At 41.8% G+C, this 19,700-nt stretch overlaps 1 protein-coding gene across 2 annotated transcripts in view; it reads left to right on the top strand.

Moving 5' to 3' along the window:
* prmt3 (protein arginine methyltransferase 3) overlaps positions 1-19,700 on the top strand; it is a 94,278-nt gene that overhangs the window by 59,434 nt on the left and 15,144 nt on the right. For both annotated transcript variants that reach the window (XM_024418433.2, XM_024418434.2), the window contains 2 exons: positions 10,867-10,917; positions 11,639-11,726. In XM_024418433.2, the coding sequence (XP_024274201.1) occupies positions 10,867-10,917; positions 11,639-11,726 (139 nt within the window). The remainder of the gene's footprint in view (positions 1-10,866; positions 10,918-11,638; positions 11,727-19,700) is intronic.

Below are 19,700 nucleotides of genomic sequence, written 5' to 3'. Positions count from 1 at the left end.
GGCAGTAGGAAGCTCTCTCATCCATTTATATGCAGATGATAGTCTTATACTCAGCTGGCCCCTCCCCGGATTTTGTGTTAAACGCTCTACAACAAAGCTTTCTTGGTGTCCAACAAGCTTTCTCTGCCCTTAACCTTGTTCTGAAACCTCAAAAACATAGGTCATGTGGTTTGGTAAGAAGAATACCCCTCTCCCCACCAGTGTGATTACTACCTCGAAGGGTTTAGAGCTTGAGGTAGTCACCTCATACAAGTACTTGGAAATATGGCAAGACGGTACACTGTCCTTCTCTCAGCACATATCAAAGCTGCAGGCTAAGGTTAGGTTTGGACTTGGCTCCTCTTTCACCCCAGCTGCCAAACTAACCCTGATTCAGATCACCATCCTACCCATGCTAGATTATGAAAACATCATTTATAAATTGACAGGTAAGGGTGCTCTCGAGCAGCTAGATGTTCTTTACCATTCGGCCACCCTATGCTCCTCTGTAAACTGGTCATCTCTGTATAACCGTCGCAAGACCCACTGGTTGATGCTTATTTATAAAACCCTCTTAGGCCCCTCTCCCCCCATCTGAGATACTTACTGCAGCCCTCATCCTCCACATACTACACCCGTTCTGCCAGTTACATTCTATTAAAGGACCCCAAAGTGCACACATCCCTGGGTCGCTCTTCTTTTTAGTTCGCTGCAGATTGCGACTGGAACGAGCTGCAAAAAACACTAAAACTGGACAGTTTTTTTCTCCATCTCTTCATTCAATGACACTCTTACTGACATTTGTGGCTGCTCTGGGTGATGTATTGTTCTCTCTACCTTCTTGCCCTTTGCTGTTGTCTATGCACAATAATGTTTGTACGATGTTTTGTGCTGCTACCATGTTGTATTGTCATGTATTGCTGCCATACTATGTTGTTGTTTAAGGTCTCTCTTTACGTAGTGCTGTGGTGTTCTCTCTTGTCGTCATGTGCGTTTTGTCCTATATTTTTATTTAGCATTTTTAATCCCAGCCCCGCAGGAGGCTTTTTGGTAGACCATCATTGAAAATAAAACTTTTGTTCTTAGCTGACTTGCCTCGTTAAATAAAAAATGTAAAAACCCGACGGCATAGACCGACTCTACCATTCTCGCCTTTCCTTTCTTTTTGGTCTCTGCAGTGACCCCGCAGTTATCAAGTCTCCCCAACAGCAACCTTTTCCTGCCTGCTATTTCCTCCACCATCACTTCAAGCTCTTGTTTGCTTCAGTTTTTATTGCACTTTCCTTGGTTATCCATTTTTGGTTTCGCTGTAGCTTGTCTGATGGTTATAATTTGTGAAAAATATAGTTTTTTTTGTGTGTGTAAAGTGTTTGCGAGCCAACTAAAAATGTTTTATTCTTGAGACATAAAGCAAAAAAATAGATATAATAAAATGGGCCAAATCCTATCATCCCATTGGTTTCAAGCACATCACTAATGTCAATGCCACGTAAGATATTTACTAAGTTCAAAAGAAAGATGTTCCTAAAAACTATGAATTCCTAAGAACATTTTGAGGAATTGCATTTTTGGAACTTGTATTTATTTGTAATTAGTATTTTGTGAATCCGGACCCTGGTCGTTGTGGTTGAATCTGTGTTTGAAATTCATTGCTAGTAAACTATAAAAATTGAGTCGCACAATCCATATATAAACGGCCCGAAATTTTGGGGGTAAAACATCAACGTTTCGGCGTCACTGTGCCTCCTTCAGGGTGATGTCATGAATTCTTGAACCAGGTTATGTAGACAAACAGTGCAATTAGTGCAACCAATGACAATAGTGAGGCGTGTGTCATAATGATTAAGTTAATTAGAATGAATTGAGTGAAACTGTTAAACTATAGTTTATGGCATATGAAAGATATAGGCTATAAGGCATATATATCGGCATATGATATATATATATAGGTTATCATATGCAATCATAATTTAATATTGTACATACTATTAGCATCAGCATACATTATTGTTTAATTCACTTTCACATGTTTAATTGTTTCCTATTTAATTTATATTTGTCACATGTAATCTTTTGGTTCAACCTTAATGCATAATAAGAATCATCAACTGGGGGAACATATTACCTGTACCCTAATAAGTTGTAGAAAGAATATATCAAATTATAAGTCTTGTTCATAAAAGGGTGAATCATTCTCAACCTGCCTACCTGGTTAAATAAAGGGGAAATAAAAAAATAAACAATTGTTCATAAGAAGGGCCTGAGATCAAAGTCAATATTCAGACCCGTAGGGGTCAATGTTTTTAGATAGGATATCCAGTAAGCCTCCCTTTGTAGTAGTAGGATCTCGATGTTACCTCCTCTCCTTGGTAGAGCAACATCCTCAATTTGAGGGAGAAGATTGGATGGTGACCTGCTACTGGATAGTCAATGTTCTTACACCTGATTGAGCTGCGGTGTTCAGCTATGCGTTGTTTTAATTGTATTTTTGTTTGTCCTACGTGGCTTTTCCACATGAACAGGTGATGATATAGATTACTCCCTTGCTCTTTCATTGAGATGATATCCCTAACATTTTTCAACCTGTATGTGGGTGTCTGAAGGATGTTTTTGTAGTGCTATTGCACTGTGCGCATGAACCACGTTTGTAGTTCCCATTTCGAATGTTTGTCAAGAGTGTCTGAGTGGGCTCAGGGGGTATGTCAGACCTCACCAGGCTATCTCTAATATTGTGACCAGGCTTATAGACCACCAGTGGGGGTTCCTTGAAGAGGTGTGCGATTTTTGTTGTCTGATTGCAGAATATGCCAGTGCTTTTTCAGGATGGCTTTCATTTTCTCCGAACAGTTGCGTTGTTTTTCTTTGGTTGAGTTTTTCCTCTCGTTTTTTTGTGTTTTTTTTCCCATCATTGCAGCATCAATATTATGTCCTTGTAGCCTCTCATTTAGAATGCATCTGTCGTTTTGTTTTTGCATTGTTGTTAAAATCTGTCTAGATTAGTTTAACCCTGCATAACTGGCTATATGGTAGACCATTCTTGAGGGGAAGGGGGTGCGTACTATCCACACATAGCAAGGTATTGCAGTCTGTGGGCTTTGTGTCTAAGTCTGCTTGACTGAGGGACCTGACAGATAATTGTATGTGTAAGGTACAGAGGTGAGATGGTCATTTTAAAATCATGTTAACCACTATTATTGCACACAGAGTGAGGCCATGCAATGTATTTTACTCCTGAATTTATTTAGGCTTGCCATAACAAATGGTTTAAATACTTATTGAGTCAAGACATTTCGGCTTTAAATGTTTTATTAATTTGTTAGTATGTCTAAAAAACATAATTCCACTTTGACATTATGGAGTATTGTGTGTAGGCCAGTGACACAATCTCAATTTAATCAATTTTACATTCAGGCTGTAACACAACAAAATGTGGAAAAAGTCACTGTAAGAGTTAGCTTTCCCTCGTTTTTATTTTAATTACATCAACACCTTTTTTGAATATTCAAACGGAAGGCACAGGTCATAATTCATATTTCGCTGTTATTTGAGGGCCACTATTGACAACTTTGTTGAATTTATTCAAGGTCATCTAGACTTTTAGGCCTCAACCATCGGCCACATCTGTAATAAATACACTTTTGGGGGGTTCGGGATCATTTTTTGCATGTTTTTTGCATGTCTGTAGGGTGTAGGAAACGACCATGCCTCACACATAGCATACAGTGCATTCGAAAAGTATTCACACCCCTTCCCCTTTCCACATTTTGTTACATTACAACCTTATTCTAAAATGGATTTAAAAAACATTTCCCTCATCAATCTACAGACAATACCCCATAATGACAAAGCAAAAACAGTTTTTTAGAAATGTTTGCAAATGTATTAAAAATAAAAACCCGGCCCTTTATTTACATAAGTATTCAGACCTTTTGCAATGGGATGCGAAATTGAGCTCAGGTGCATCCTGTTTCCATGATCATCCTTGACAGGTTTCTACAACTTGGAGTCCACCTGTGGTAAATTCAATTGATTGGACATGATTTTGAATGGCAACGCACCTGTCTTTATAAGGTTGACAGTGCATGTCAAAGCAAGAACCGAAGCCATGAGGTCAAAGGAATTGTCCCTAGAACTCCTAGACAGGATTGTGTCGAGGTACAGGTCTGGGGAAGGGTACCAAACAAATTCTACACTATTGAAGGACCCCAAGCACACGGTGACCTCCATCATTCTTAAATGGAGGAAGTTCGGATCCATCAAGACTCTTCCTAGAGCTGGCCACCCGGCCAAAACGAAACAATCGTGGGAGAAGGGCCTTAGTCAGGGAGGTGACCAAGAACCCAATGGTTATTCTGACAGAGCTCCAGAGTTCCTCTGTGCAGATGGGAGAACCTTCCAGAAGGACAACCATCTCTGCAGCACTCTACCAATCAGGCCTTTATGGTAGAGTGGCCAAACGGAAGCCACTCCTCAGTTAAAGGCACATTACAGCCCAAAAGGCACCTAAAGGAATCTCAGATCATGAGAAATAAGATTCTATGGTCTGATGAAACCAAGATTGAACTCTTTGGCCTGAATGCCAAGCCACCCATCTGGAGGAAACCTGGCACCATTCCTACAGTGAAGCATGGTGGTGGCAGCATCATGCTGTGGGGATGTTTTTCAGCGGCGGGGACTGGGAGACTAGTCAGGATCGAGGGGAAGATGAACAGAGCAGAGAGATCCTTGATGAAAACCTGCTCCAGATCGCTCAGGACCTCAGACTGGGGCGAAGGTTCACCTTCCAACAGGATAATGACCCTAAGCACGCAGCCAAGACGACGCATGAGTGGCTTCGGGACAAGTTGTTGAGTGGCCCAGCCAGAGTCCGAACTTGAACACCGTCAAACATCTCTGGAGAGACCTGAAAATAGCTGTGCAGCGACACTCCCCATCCAACCTGACAGCGCTTGAGAGTACCTGCAGAGAAGAATGGGAGAAACTTGTAGCATCATAACCAAGAAGATTTGAGGCTGTAATCGCTGCCACATGTCTTTCAACAAAGTACTGAGTAAAGGGCCTGAATACTTATGTAAATGTGATCTTTCAGTTTTGCATTTTTAATACATTTGCAAAAATGTCTATATACCTGTTTTTGCTTTGTCTTTATTGGGTATTGTCTGTAGATTGTTGAGGGATATAAACTTTAATACATTTTTGAAAAAGGCTGTAATGTAACAAATCTGGAAAAAGTAAATGGGTCTGAATACTTTCCGAATGGGCTGTATTTCTGAAGAGTGTGTTATTTGTAATGATCTGTCAAGAACAAAAATTGGCGATTCGCGTATTTGTTTGGCCACCCTGAACACCCATGTTATACACACCTGTCATTAGAATAATGAAGTACAGTGTTAAATTGTTGAAACAAGTATGGGGATAAACTGAAAGGACAACTGAATAATATTATAACTTAATGTGTATCTTGTTAAAAATGGTCCAGTAGACTAGACATTTCCATTTTGGTTATGCACACATCACTAAGTAATTTGACATTGTTGGTCCAAGTATTAATCTAGTACAAACTGCTCATTCTCCTCAATACTCACTTCAGAATGTGTGAGAGCCGCTGGAGTCGCACATTTCCTGCTCTCTACCCAATGTGTGTGTGTATGTGTGCAGGCACTGCGGCGGAACAGTGGGAGATGGGAGCAGGCCTGAGTAGAGTAGGGAGGTAGGTGCGCTGTGTTCAACACTACACACCAAGCAGACTGGGGCCTGGAGAGCGGGGTGGATAGGAGGAGGGGCACATTCACACTAACCCTCCCGTGAGTTAGCTGTGGAGGAAGCCTCCACGCCTGGATAAACCCCATCAAAAGCGTATTAGCTCTCCCTCCCTTCCCCCTTTCCACTCCCCCGTCCCCCCCTTTCACACTCCTCCTCCCCCCTGCTGTATAATAGTATCTGGTCGAGCCACGTGGCGTGCCGACACGCGGTCGGGCAAAAGGGGAGAGATGATGAATTGCTCCCTGTTGGTGTTATCCGTGATGATAATTATTAATTTTCTCCCCCTCTTCCCTGGGAACGGGGGTCCGGAATGTGGCGGCATTCCAGAGCGGGCCGCCGGAAAGCCCACTGTCATCACTTATCCCCGACAGATTCCGGGCCGAAGGCTAAACGCTGATGAAAATAAAAAGCGCTCATTTGATTTGTCCCATTTTCGCAGTTTGTGTGTCGTCGTAAGTCCTCCTCTCTTATTCAACGTCCCCCTTTCTCACTCCCTCCTGGCCTCTCTCCCACCTTCTCTTTCTCTCTCTCGCCTTCTATTTCTCTCCCTCCCTCTCTCTCCCTAACCTATGCAGAGGTGGGTGGGCTGTAGTATTGGTGTGTAGCAGCCTCGTGGGGGTCTTATTTTTGGCTTACCCACCATGGTTAACTAAGCCTGTACTCTGCTTCAGTCTTTGATGTTTCACGTTACAGTTTTGAAGCTTTGAGCTGATTAAGCTGGAATTAAGCCTATTTATCCCAGTTTGGAAGCGTTTCCTTTTCACTTTTTCATTCTTCCATTTTACTTTCTGTACGGGACATACTATTACATTTTTCAGAAAAATACAGTATCTGTAAGATTTTTTTATAGAATTTAAACAGTATCGTATGTTTTTTTGTAATCGTATTCCGAGTAAGTAATTATTTTTCAGTCCCTTCCAGAGCTGAAGATCTTTGATTCATTCTAGTGTTTAATTTTTTTTTTTATACAGTCAAGATGATTTTTTTCTATCTTACGGACCTCTCAGAGCTTCACTGCGACTAACCTGCCTAGTCTAACTCACTTCTCAATTTCAACAGTCCTCTTATCCAGTTGAATGAAGGCCAACCTATGGTCTGGAATAAAGGCAGTCATTGTTAATAAAATTAGGTTTAGGTTTAGTTTTAGTAGTTTGTGTTGAGCAATTCGTCATTAGTAGTTTTAGACAGTATATTTATCAGGTTTGTATAGTTGTCTGTATTAAGAGGCTGCTGATTTGTTTTGTTCAGGCAGAGTGTATTTGTCAGGATTATGAAAGTTAAACATTCTAGAGACTTGGGTTCAGGTAAGAGCAGTGCTGCCAATGCAACCTGTGATCTCAGGCTTTATAACATTGAAACCTCAACTCACCAGACATTTCCCGTCGAAAAAGTTGAAAACAACGCAGAGGTGACAATCAATCCCGCTTATGAGGCGTTGTCAACGGCGACGAGAGCCGAGGCTGATCCCTACCTCAAAAACCAGCGAGAGGTGAATCCGCTCTGCCTGACGAGCAATTAGGCCTAATTTCCCAATTACCTTGCGACTGAGCGTTCCTGTGGCGTTCATTAAAAGCCATAATTGCATTGGGTTGACATGCTCCTTTTTCCCACTTTGGGATGTTTCTCCCAGTCTGGCTCAGTGCTAGTGCTAGGTTCCCGCCCCTGCCTGTCTGAATCAATAAAGGCTGATTGTAGAACGCGGCGTTGAGTGTGTGGAACATGGAGTCGATGACGGCCCAGTGATTATGAAGTATGGACCCCAGTATGTCCAACCTCCTTTTCTCGGGGCACACATTCACTCTTGCTTTGAAATTCCTAATGCTGATGTGTGGTGTAAATACTAAGGATAAGGTCTTGCTCATTTCAAGGAATGCTGTACCCGAGGGATATTTTAGCTTCATGGCCCACCAAGTTCAACCACCACCCTCTCAGAAGTAAGCTATCATGACTCCTTCACTATTTCACACTCACTGTCTCTCTATTTCCCTCTCTCTAATCCTTCTCTGCCATGCTCTTTTCCTGTCTATATCTCCCTCCCATGGCTCGCTCTTTCTCTCTCCTTGCATTCATTCTGGTCCTCTTTGTCTGCGAGAACCGGCATCCAAATTGTCAGCTGCGGCAGGATTAAAAGCTATTAGTTCTGCATCATTGCCACTACAAGTGCGCTCTAGAGATTGATAGTGACTCTCTTCCTTCAGTTGGGGGAGAAACAAGAGGAAAACTGGCCTGAGGGGGTCGTTTTTACCTCACACATCTAAAGAGAACAGTCACCTCCAGGCCGTGTGTGTGTGTGTGTGTGTGTGTGTGTGTGTGTGTGTGTGTGTGTGTGTGTGTGTGTGTGTGTTTCAATTTGTTTAGTTATGAGTTTAGTTATTGTTTTTATGTGAATTGTTTTTCACTCAAGTGTTTGTTTATAGCTTAAGGCTCAGTCATGTATTTGAGTCTGAAATGAACACCCACCATGAATTCATAGAAATAGTGTAATTACAAAATGATGATCTATTCACAAATGGCTGTGCAATATACATCTATACTGTACACACATACCATTCAAGAATACCCACGGCATTACATATACACACAGGCCTACCCTTTAAGAGCAATACAAACAATAGACATGCACAAACACACACAAGGGTTTATTTTCATCATGAAATGACTCTCACTTTACAATACATGGGCTGTGTTCGAATTAGACCTAGTAGCCACCACATTAAAAAGCCGACATTGCTTATTTTGTGTAACACACCGGTATTAGCCGGTCAGCAAAATATGCCCAGTATTATCAGGGACAGCCAAAAAGTAATTTATTTATTTTGTGAAGCGACAGGCCTCAGACGAGGTGAGGTGTACCACATGGGACCACCGTGTGTCGACTCAGCCAAATGTAAGGCTCCATGTTGTTTTCAGATGGGAGGTTGCGGAGAGGGGACCCTTGGTTCTATTGAGCTCTGCCCCTCCACAGCGAGCCACGACTGCCCACACAGTAGCTGTGGGATGATGCCAAAGGTTTAGCACCCACTCAATAAATAATGTAGTTTGGTTTACCTTGGTGTCCATATCCTGTGACGTAGATATACACTGCGGGTCAAACATTTTAGAACACCTACTCATTCAAGAGTTTTTCTTTATTTTTACGATTTTCTACAATAGTGAGCACATCAAAACTATGAAATAACACGTATGGAATCAGGTAGTAACCCAAAAAGTGTTAAACAAATCAAAATATATTTGAGATTCTTCAAATAGCCACCCTTTGCCTTGATGACAGCTTTGCACACTCTTGGCATTCTCTCAACCAGCTTCATGAGGTAGTCAACTGGAATGCATTTCAATTAATAGGTGTGCCTTGTTAAAAGTAAATTTGTGGAATTTCTTTCCTTAATGTGTTTGAGCCAATCAGTTGTGTTGTGACAAGTTAGGGGGGGTATACAGAAAATTGCCATATTTGGTAAAAGACCAAGTCCATATTATGGCAATTCAAGGCACACTTAACCAGCATGGCTACCACAGTGATACTCCATCCCATCTGGTTTGGGCTTATTTATTTTATTGAACCTTTATTTAACTAGGCAAGTCAGTTAAGGACAAATTATTATTTACAATGACTGCTTAACCCAACGTTACCCGGACAACGCTGGGCCAATTGTGTGCCACCCTATGGGACTCCCAATCACGGCCAGATTTGATACAGCCTGAATTCGAACCAGGGACTGTAGTGGCGCCTCTTGCACTGAGATGCAGTGCCTTGGTAAAAGACCAATGTGACCTAACATCTGCTAAACATGTGTATGTGACCAATAAAAGTTTATTTGATTTGAGGTGTGTGGCTTAAGGCGCATTCAGTGCGCCACCCGGGAGCCCAAAGTGGGCTTAGTGGGATGATCATTTGTTTTTCAACAGGAAAATTACCCTCCAGGTTGTGTAAGAGTCTTTTCAGCATTTTACCATCAGGCTCTGACCCATGGCCACATTTCCCTGAATTCACAGACCAAGCTTCTCGCGCACTCCGTCGTACACTGTGTCACTGTGTAACCTTTGTGGGGGGAGGGATTAAGGTCAGGACCTTGTCCACTGTGTAGCATTTTCCATTTGAGGCCAAAAGAGAGGTTTTGTCCAATGCTGTGCATTATTCTGACTTCCAGGGAAAAGTAAAAGACAGTTTTTTTTTTCAATAAATGTAAAGAAATTCAGTGGATTAACAGTCAAGAATCAATAAACAAAACAATAATGTTAATAACCATAATGAAGCTTTAAAAATATGGTTGTGACCATTTTGGTTTTGACAATTTAGACTTATTTTGGACATTAATGTATCCCCGTAGCTAGCATATGGCTAGCTAGCTCTACATTTGGACAGTTTTACATCCTCAATATATATTGTAGTCCCATAACCATACATAAAGATTTACTACATTTTTCACTCATTTTCTACAAAGTGTTGGGAGACAGACCACTCACTATTTGGTCATCATGGAAAGGGGTGCATCCCATTTCCTGGTTATAATTGTATCGAAACAAGCATTTCGCTACACCTGCAATAACATCTGCTAAACATGTGTATGTGACCAATACAAGTTTATTAGATTTGAGGTGTGTGGCTTAAGGCGCATTCATTCTTCAATCTTTTAATGTGTTTCGCTAATAACATCCAAAGTGGGGACAATACTTTCAGACAAAAAAAAAAAAAAAAAAACGACTAACTAGTTCAAGATTGTTATAAAATTACCAAAAACATATTGTTTTATTTTCAAAAATAAATTTTTGACTTTCAATACGAATGGGTATCTGAACAATGATTTTGTAATATCTTAATCTAACAATATGTTTGTTATTGTCTTAAAATGAATTAGAATATATCATGATCAATATATCAATATATCTAAATAAATGTCCTAAGCTTGGAGACATATTTGTTTTCAAGCAATTCTAACCACTTCTGTAGAATGACCCACATAGTGCACTACTTTTGACCAGGGCCCTTAGGCCTCATAGGTCTAAAGTATTGCACCATGTAGGGAATAAGGGTGCCATTTGGGACAGGCCCCAGGTTATCCAAACAAGTCCAGCCCCGGTAGTGTTGTCATATCACATTCTAACAACCCTCTCATATTTCATTTCCAGGCCATCGTGGGCTACTTTGACATTTTCTTCGACAGAGACTGCGGCAACAAGGTAAGCAGCATGCGGCGGCCCTTACATTTTTAACAGCCACCCAATTTACATTCACGATTTGGCGTTCCCCACATCCTTGGGAGACAATCGACACCGGGGCGCTTCCTGATTGCTGATGTAAGCACCCACCGGAGCTGGCCACTCGGAACAGCCAATGCCAAGCTCCGTGAGGGACGTGCCGACAAGTCTTTTAATTGCACGTCCTATTTTACCTACAATGTGAGCATAACTGCTGAGATGTAACACTACACCACGTGTAATGGGAACTACGGTTTTAAATGTGTGGCGGCAGGATAGCCTAGTGGTTAGAGCGTTGGACTAGTAACCGGAAGGTTGCAAGTTCAAATCTCCGATCTGACATGGTTCAAATCTGTCGTTCTGCCCCTGAACAGGCAGTTCAGGGGCACTGTTCCTAGGTCGTCATTGAAAATAAGAATTTGTTCTTAACTGACTTGCCTAGTTAAATAAAGGTAAAATGAAGTACATCTAGTCTTTAGAAGACTATGAATAGGATAGAAGTACAGATTTATAAAATTAGTTTAGTAGGTTTAAGAGTGTGGGACCGGTTAATTTTCCACTACTGTTATGGAATTGTTAGATGAGCCACAGAAAAATAAGTGTCACAATGGAATGAGTTGTTATCCATATTCCTCACTGTTGTGAGTTCATGTTGATTGCTGTTGCCCAAGACTAAATAACATGTTCTGCTTTTGAATCACAGGTGATGTTCTCCACGGGACCACAGGTCACCAAGACGCATTGGAAGCAGACAGTATTCCTGCTAGAAAATCCCATCCCTGTACAAGCAGGTCAGTTTCCATTACAGCACTGGTTTCTTGAATGTGTGTGCATGTGGGGACGTACGTGTGTGTGTGCGTGCGTGCACACGGGCCTGCATGTTTGTGCCTGTATGGACATGTCTCTCTATGTCTATTGTGGTGCACTGCACGCACACCCAGCTGTCAACTGTGATGTTATTTTTTTACATGCCGATCTTCCTCGAACATCATACTGAGAGCCAGGTAATCTGTCAGTGGTGCTGATGTAGTCAGGGTGTGCAACGCTAGTTATCTGTCACCTATAGAGAGACAGAGTGAGATCAAAACTAATCAGTCAGTCATCAAAAACACAATGTAAAACTTTATCTGATAGCTGTCATGACTGTCCACGAGAATCCAAATAGATCAGGTTTGCAATAAATAACTTCAATCAGACCCCCTGTCAACCTAGAGGGGGGAAGGAAAGAACTAAGGGTTATCAACTCGAGCCCTGTTGTAAATCAAGGGAGAAGATTCAGGTCTGCCCTCTCAAGATTCAGCAAAGGAATGTAATTTGATTCAACAGACATTTTCCCACTAAAACTCTAACACTTTCAAAAGCGAATACTCAAACAATATTTCTAACGTAGAACATGGGGAAGGTGCGAGGCAATCTATAGAACACTGTCATTTTTTTCATTGTTTTGTGATGTCATTGAAAATGTTAAAATGGAAATACTGGAACTTGAAAGTATACCCACTACATGTATGAAGTTTTCATACTCTGCGTTGTGGATGTAATATGAACGATGATGAAAGTGTTTTTGTTAAGAGAGAGATGTGATTTGAGAAGCAATAAGAGATCATTGTTTTTATAACTTTGCACAGTGAGTAGCTACCGCCCGGAGTAAGGTCAGGGAGTGTGCCAGCCTGCCGGAACTGCCCCTTTTAACCTCTCTGGGATAGGGGGGATGCTTGCGTCCCTCTTGGCCAATAGCCAGGGAAAATGTAGAGCGCCAAATTCAAATAAAATGCTATAAAAATCTAACTTTCATTAAATCACACATGTAAGATACCAAATTAAAGCTACACTCGTTGTGAATCCAGCCAACATGTCAGATTTCAAAAAGGTTTTTCGGCGAAAGCATAAAATGCTATTATCTGATGATTGCACAACAGTAAACAAAGGGCGAAAGCAAATTTCAACCCTGCAGGCGCTATACAAAACGCAGAAATAAAATATAAATCATGCCTTACCTTTGACGAGCTTCTTTTGTTGGCACTCCAATATGTCCCATAAACATCACAAAGGGTCCTTTTGTTCGATTAATTCAGTGGATATATATCCAAAATTTCAATTTATTTGGTGCGTTTGATCCAGAAAAACACAGCTTCCAACTTGTGCAACGTCACTACAAAATATCTCAAAAGTTACCTGTAAACTTTGCCAAAACATTTCAAACTACTTTTGTAATATAACTTTAGGTATTTTTAAACGTTAATAATCGATCAAATTGAAAACTCAACAATCTGTGTTCAATACAGGAAGACAACAAACTCACGCTACTTTTCAAGTCATGCTCCTCTCTCAAAAAGTAGACTTCAAATGACACTCATTCAAGATGGCTGTACTTCTTCATTACACAAAGGAATAACCTCAACCAATTTCTAAAGACTGGTGACATCCAGTGGAAGTGGTAGGAACTGCAAACAAGTCCCTTAGAAATCTAGTTTCCCAATGAAAACTCATTGAATAGACAGTGACCTAAAAAAAAAGAATCTGAATGATTTGTCCTCAGGGTTTTGCCTGCTACATAAGTTATGTTATACTCACAGACATGATTCAAACCGTTTTAGAAACTTCCGAGTGTTTTCTATCCAATTCTACTAATAATATGCATATCTTATATTCTGGGGATGAGTATCAGCAAGTTGAAATTGGGCACGCTATTTATCCAAAAGTGAAAATGCTGCCCCCTATCCCGAAGAAGTTAAGCAAACTGTATAAATTATGGGTTACGGGAAAAAACACATCACACCAGAAATACGTGAAGCTGCTGCTTCACCTTTAAAGTGGTTTGAACTTTGAATCTCAACACGAGGCGGAGACGATAAATTCACCTCCCGGACAATCACTCGTAAGGCTGATTAGCTGTCCTAAGTAAAGTGTCTTCAAAAGTGGATTTAAGTAGGACCATTCTGTTACTCTGCTCAAACCATCGTATTATGCTACTCTCATCACCCCATTGGGGAACCATCGACACGGCTGGCTAGCCTATCTTCAAAGAAGCATCTTCAAGAGCGAATGTAAGGAAAAGCCAACTCTGTAGTTCTGTTCAGGACAACACAACAATTCACCGGTTACCAGGCAACTACAAAGGAAGACAACAGTAGAAGACTTGTTGGAACCATTTTGGACTATCAGAGCCTTGTCGCGAAAAGCGTGCAGCGAAAAGGCCCACCCCCTTCCCAAGGCTGCCCTGTCCACCAAGAGATCCCCGGAAAACCCAGGCATTTCACGTAAATACATTCATGATTTCTTACTCAAAGCGGGCGGCGGTTTGTGTGCAAAGTATATGGTTACTGTAAGTGAGAGTAGTTTCTGAATACCAATGTTTAGTGTCTCTGTCTCTCTTTCTACCTCTCCATCTCTTCTTTAACAAGCAGCCATGTTGTTGTCATTCCGCTAGGGACCTGTTTTCAGCGTATTAAGTCTCCAGTCAATAACCGATGCAAAGTGTGTATGTTTGTCCCGTGTTCCCATTTAATTAGCTAGTAAATAAATAATTAAACCAATTTGTGTAGTACTGAATCGTAAGTAAGGGATGGGTATTTGCAGATGCAAGGAGGTTACGACTGTTCAGAATGATTATATTATACAAGGTTATGATTAATAAGTTGACTGTTTATAGATGCGATAGGTAAAAGACCTTTTTGAGTTTTGACCTGGAGATATTAACTCTTTAAAGAACCGCTCTCGTGGTGCCCCAGATCCTAGTGAGTGAATTGTTACATGATTAATTTAATTGGGTAACAATTAAACATAGTTAGTTAATTAGATAAATAAGTCTTCAGATGAATGTTAGTTAAGTCACTACATAGCTTACCTCAAGCAAGCACGTACTGAACAGAACATATGAAGCAAAACAAATTATAACTAAGCCAACTAAAATATAATTTTATTAAGTGATGCTGTTACTGATGTGATATGTATGAAGCTGTGTGTATGCAGTGAATGTAAGTGTATGATGTGAATTATGGTGTGTGTGTGCACGTGTGTGTACAGTTCTTCGAGAACGTGCGTTTGTGTATGTATAGTACTATACATTGTGAACGATGGTGTGTGTGTTGTATGTGAAGGCTTGTGTGCGTTATCGTAATGGGAATCAGGGATGTGTCCAGTGATGTTGGGATGGATGAGACCGTAGCTCCGTGCTGTCCAGTCTTCCCCCCACAACCATCAGATAGGAGGCAAGTGTAATGAATGGCCTGTATGGGGACTGGACATCCACTGTCCCCAAGTAAAGCACCACTCAGCACCTGGCCAGATCCACAGCCACGATGACTGTCATCCCACTGACGCTCCCATAACATTAACGCAACGTTCACATTGTGTCCGTCAGTTAAGTGCCTGCTTTTGAGTGTGTTGAGACACTGCAGTGTTGAAGTGTTTTATGACAGTGCGAAGCAGCAGTGTGTCCGTTAGCCGGTATAAAAGCAAACACATTAAAACATTGCCAGAAATGGCCAAATGTGTTGAAACACTGTAGTGTTAAAATGTGTTATGATACTGCAGTGTGTTAAAATGTGTTGAGACATTAGTGTTAAAATGTGTTCTCTCAAGGCCAATTCCCATGATTGTAAATGGTTAAGACACTGCATGGTGTTTAAATGTATTGAGTAGGGATGGGTACCGAACCCCGGTATTAAAGGGCCCCGGGGCTAAATTATGAAAGACCGTAGTATCGATAAGCTCCGACGTTATCGGTTCTGCATTCAGTACTGGAGAAATTAAGAAAATACATTTCCTATTTATTATTGCTATATAAACATTATTTTGCACATTTTATCTCACCAACCGTTTCTAATTTGCAATAAGATTAAGACATTTGTTTACGATGCATTTTCGCTATTCCCAATCCAGAAGAGAGATCTCTCTCGCGCGGAGCCTGTCTCTCACATGGTACAGCGCACACACACACAAGAAAGACCCTGCTTTTAATTAGTGCCGATGGCGGAGAGAACTAAACGTTCAAAAGTGTGGTTACACTTCACCAGAGTTGATACTGACAAGTGCAACAAGACTTTTGCTTGTAAGGGTGGAAACACAAGCAATCTGTCCAAACATCAATTGAAAGTGATCATATACAGGCAGAGAAATGCACAGTTTTCGACTGCCAGGCTCGTAGTTCATCTCTCGTTGGCCGATCTACGTTAGGTATGTATGCTAGCTGCCTGGAGCCCACACATGGGGTTAACTAAATTACGAGAACATGGATTCATGATCAAAAGTAACCATTAGCCAGCTGATTGTTTAGCTACGGGTGCGTTCATAAATTCAATCACCCATTTAAAGATGTTCCTACTTTTTTGTTAAAGTTGCAGCTACAGTGAACCAACCCACTCCTCCCTCTAATGCCGCTGGTCCAAGCCAAAGACAATCCCAAAGCCCCTTCACGCTGGCAGCTAGTGGGAGGATGACTAAGGAGAGGGTGAATGAGTGCCACCTAGTGAAAGGCCTACACCCCTTTGCAACAGTAGAGTCCAAGGGCTTTAGGTCATAGTCTGTTGAGCTGTATTAATTTTTAGGATATAGTAGTATAAAAGGGTTGTATGTTAGTCCCATCACTCCACAATACAATACACAATAATTCAACACATGGAATATCTTGTTTTACTGTAGGGAGATGAGCAAGGCAACCCCAAATATACCCCTCCCTCCAGGAGTTACCTCAGTGACACATTAATTCCTACCTGGTATGGTGTAGAAAAGGCCAATGTGATCACTGAGCTGAAGGACGTGCCAAAGTTAGCCATCACATCAGACAGGTGGACCAGCCTCTGTCAGGACCACTATCTCACTGTTACAGTGTACTACACAAGCCAGGGCAGTGTAAAACAGAATGTCCTCCACACCAGGGCAGTGTACAAATCGCAAACTGCGATTGGCAGAGGAGATCTCAGACATTCTGGAAGAGTTTGAGATAGAGCCGAGCAAGATTGTACCTGTGACTGTTGATAATGCTGGCGATATGGATGTTGCCATCAAGAGGCTACACATCCTAAAAATAGGATGCTTTGCGTACACATTGAATCTGGCAGCGCAGAAAATCTACAAAACTACTTCCATTGATTAATGGGCAGCCCTAATCAGAGCAGTGGTCGTGTTGTTCAAGAGATCCTCGATATCCAAAACAGTCTTGAAGGAAAAGCAGCAGCTCTTTGGTAAGAAGCCAGTTCAATCTATTAAAAGTATTATTTAGAAATTCCCACATTTAACTATTTCATTCAATATTCACGTGTGTGGTAATTAATTGTATGTTGTCATTTCAGGCCTTCTGCAACACTCAGTCATACTTGATGTCAAGACCAGATTCATGGAGGAGTATCCATCGATCCAAGCAGCAGCCTTGGACCCATGACTGCGAAAAGCAATGACCAAGGACTACCTGGACCGTCTGAAGAACGAGGACTTCCATAAGGCTGAGGAGTTTGTCCAGGTCATGAGAATCCTCTACACATCCACCCTGCGTGTGTGTCATGTGAAAAGAATGCCATCTGTGGACAGATCATACCCATCCTCCAAAAAGCACTTCACTGTGAAGCACGAAGATACAACGTTTGTGGCAACCATCAAAGAGAAGGTGTGGGAGAAACTCTCCGAGCACTATCAGGATGAGGACATTCAAGCCTTCCTGCATGAGGCCACAGCAATGGACCCCAGATTTAAAGGGAGGCCGGTGAGTGTCTCCACCTGGGACAGGCTGAGGAAGGCAACTGATGAGGCCAATGTGACAGGAGCAACACCAGGGCTGTCAGAGGATCCGGAGCAGACAGACACAGAGCACCTGCAACAGGAGGAGGAGTCTGAAGGAGAGGAAATGGAGGAGACAGTCCCCATGGCTGAAGATCCTGTGATGTGGTGGTGGGAGAAGAGAGCTACTCTGACCCTCCTCACAAACATTGCAACAAGCTACCTCTGTGCTCAAGCCTCCTCCACCCCTAGCGAGAGGGTCTTTTCAACAGAGGGAACACAATCAGCCAGGAGAGATCCCGAATTCTGCCAAAGGCAAATATGTTGATCTTTCTCCAGAAGAACTGCTAAGAACTTTTGCAGCCTTACCTGCATGCCCCACCCGTGTTGATCTATACCACTGTATTTTCTTTTGCAGGAAAATATTGATAATTTGTTTTACATTTCCATCATCGCAACATTACAGTCTATAATAGTGATTTGTTCAAAACATTGCTGTTTCTTTTGCTGTAAATGATTGTTTATTTTTATTTATTTTACATTTCAGAAAATAAAGCTATGTTAATTCTGTTCTTAATTTGTTTGTTTGTTTGTTTGTTTTTTTCGTAAAAAAATTACAAAAAGAACCGATAAGAATACCGTTAAAGTACCGGATCGATATGCAGTATCGGTAAGAGTGGTAATACCATTAAAATCTTACCGATAACCATCCCTAGTTTTGAGACACCTCAGTGTTAAAATGGGTTAAGACCCTGCAGTGTTGAAGTGGGTTAAAACGCTGCAGAGTGTATAGAAAGGTCGCCTAGCATCTGCTGACAGTCTGGCCCAACTCATAACAGCAGCCTCTGCCATATGCACACCGTGGGTGAGTGAGTAAGTGAGTGAGAAAGAGATTTGCAGTGACTGTTCTATTTTTTTTCTAAATGTATTCTTATTGAAGAGTAAACCAGTTTGGTGCGATCTACAGTGCTCCGGTAGTGCTTCTCTATACATCAACGCTCTGGATACACACACACGCCCTGCTGGCCTCATGCATGCACATTTCATTCTTCAAACAAGCAGACACCCACAAATGCCCCCCAGCCCTTAGGTAAATTAGCTCAATGCTCTCTGTATTTGGCGCTAGCTGACTCACCCGCTCTCCTTAGGCATCAGTTAACAGGGTGATGAGATCCCCAAGTTAGGCTGTGAACACTCACTACTGCTGGAATACCCCCCCACCCCCACAAACTAACATGTGCACACACATAGCTCACTATTATCACAACACTCACTACTGCTGAAATGGGCTACACACACACACCTGCCTCTGTCATTACTCACAACTGGTGGAATGGGCACTGCCCTGCATACTAAACGCCCTCAAAACAGACCAACTCACCTGGAAATATGTTGTGTACGTGGGTAATTGCAGCGTTATGGATGTGACATTACAAACAAGATCACAGGTTAAATGTCTCAGAATGGACAGACAAAACATAAATGAAATGTTTGAGGTGTGTGTCTATAGTACCCCATTGGGGAACGCATACCCCAAAAGCAAACATCTAAATATTGGAGAAATAAAGCAAATAAAAGGCCTGGTGGCTGTGACAAGCTTTTTGGGGAGACATATTAACGAAAGTCTGAGATTGTAAATCTTCTGTAAGGAATTAGGGTGACGTTTGGCATGCAGACAGAGAGTGGCAGGAAATACGTTAGTCCTCCCTTTCCTCTATCAGCTCAGAGCATAGAAAAAGGAATAGAATGGTATGGCTAGAAAAAAGTGCCATTTGACTGCAAGCCATGTTCACATCAATGTTGGTGGGATTATCTGTCTTTCTCTCTCTACATACAGCATTCCATTGCGAGATACAGTTTTTGAGCACTGATAGATAGGCCTAGTGTGCGGTTCTGACTCTGTCTGCCTGGTGGCCAACCTGCCTATACTGTGCCCCTCCCCGCTCTCCCTCCCTCGCTAGCTCGCTATGAAAGATGCAAGTGTTTGTGTTCTCTGAAGTATGGCCACTAATCAGTCTCCTCCATTACAAAAACACAGAATCTTCCTAGTG

The sequence above is a fragment of the Oncorhynchus tshawytscha genome, linkage group LG04 (assembly GCF_018296145.1).
Source record: "Oncorhynchus tshawytscha isolate Ot180627B linkage group LG04, Otsh_v2.0, whole genome shotgun sequence".
NCBI lineage: Eukaryota > Metazoa > Chordata > Actinopteri > Salmoniformes > Salmonidae > Oncorhynchus > Oncorhynchus tshawytscha.
The sequence above is the reverse complement of the archived record's forward strand: the minus strand, read 5'-3'. Positions and strand labels throughout refer to the sequence as shown.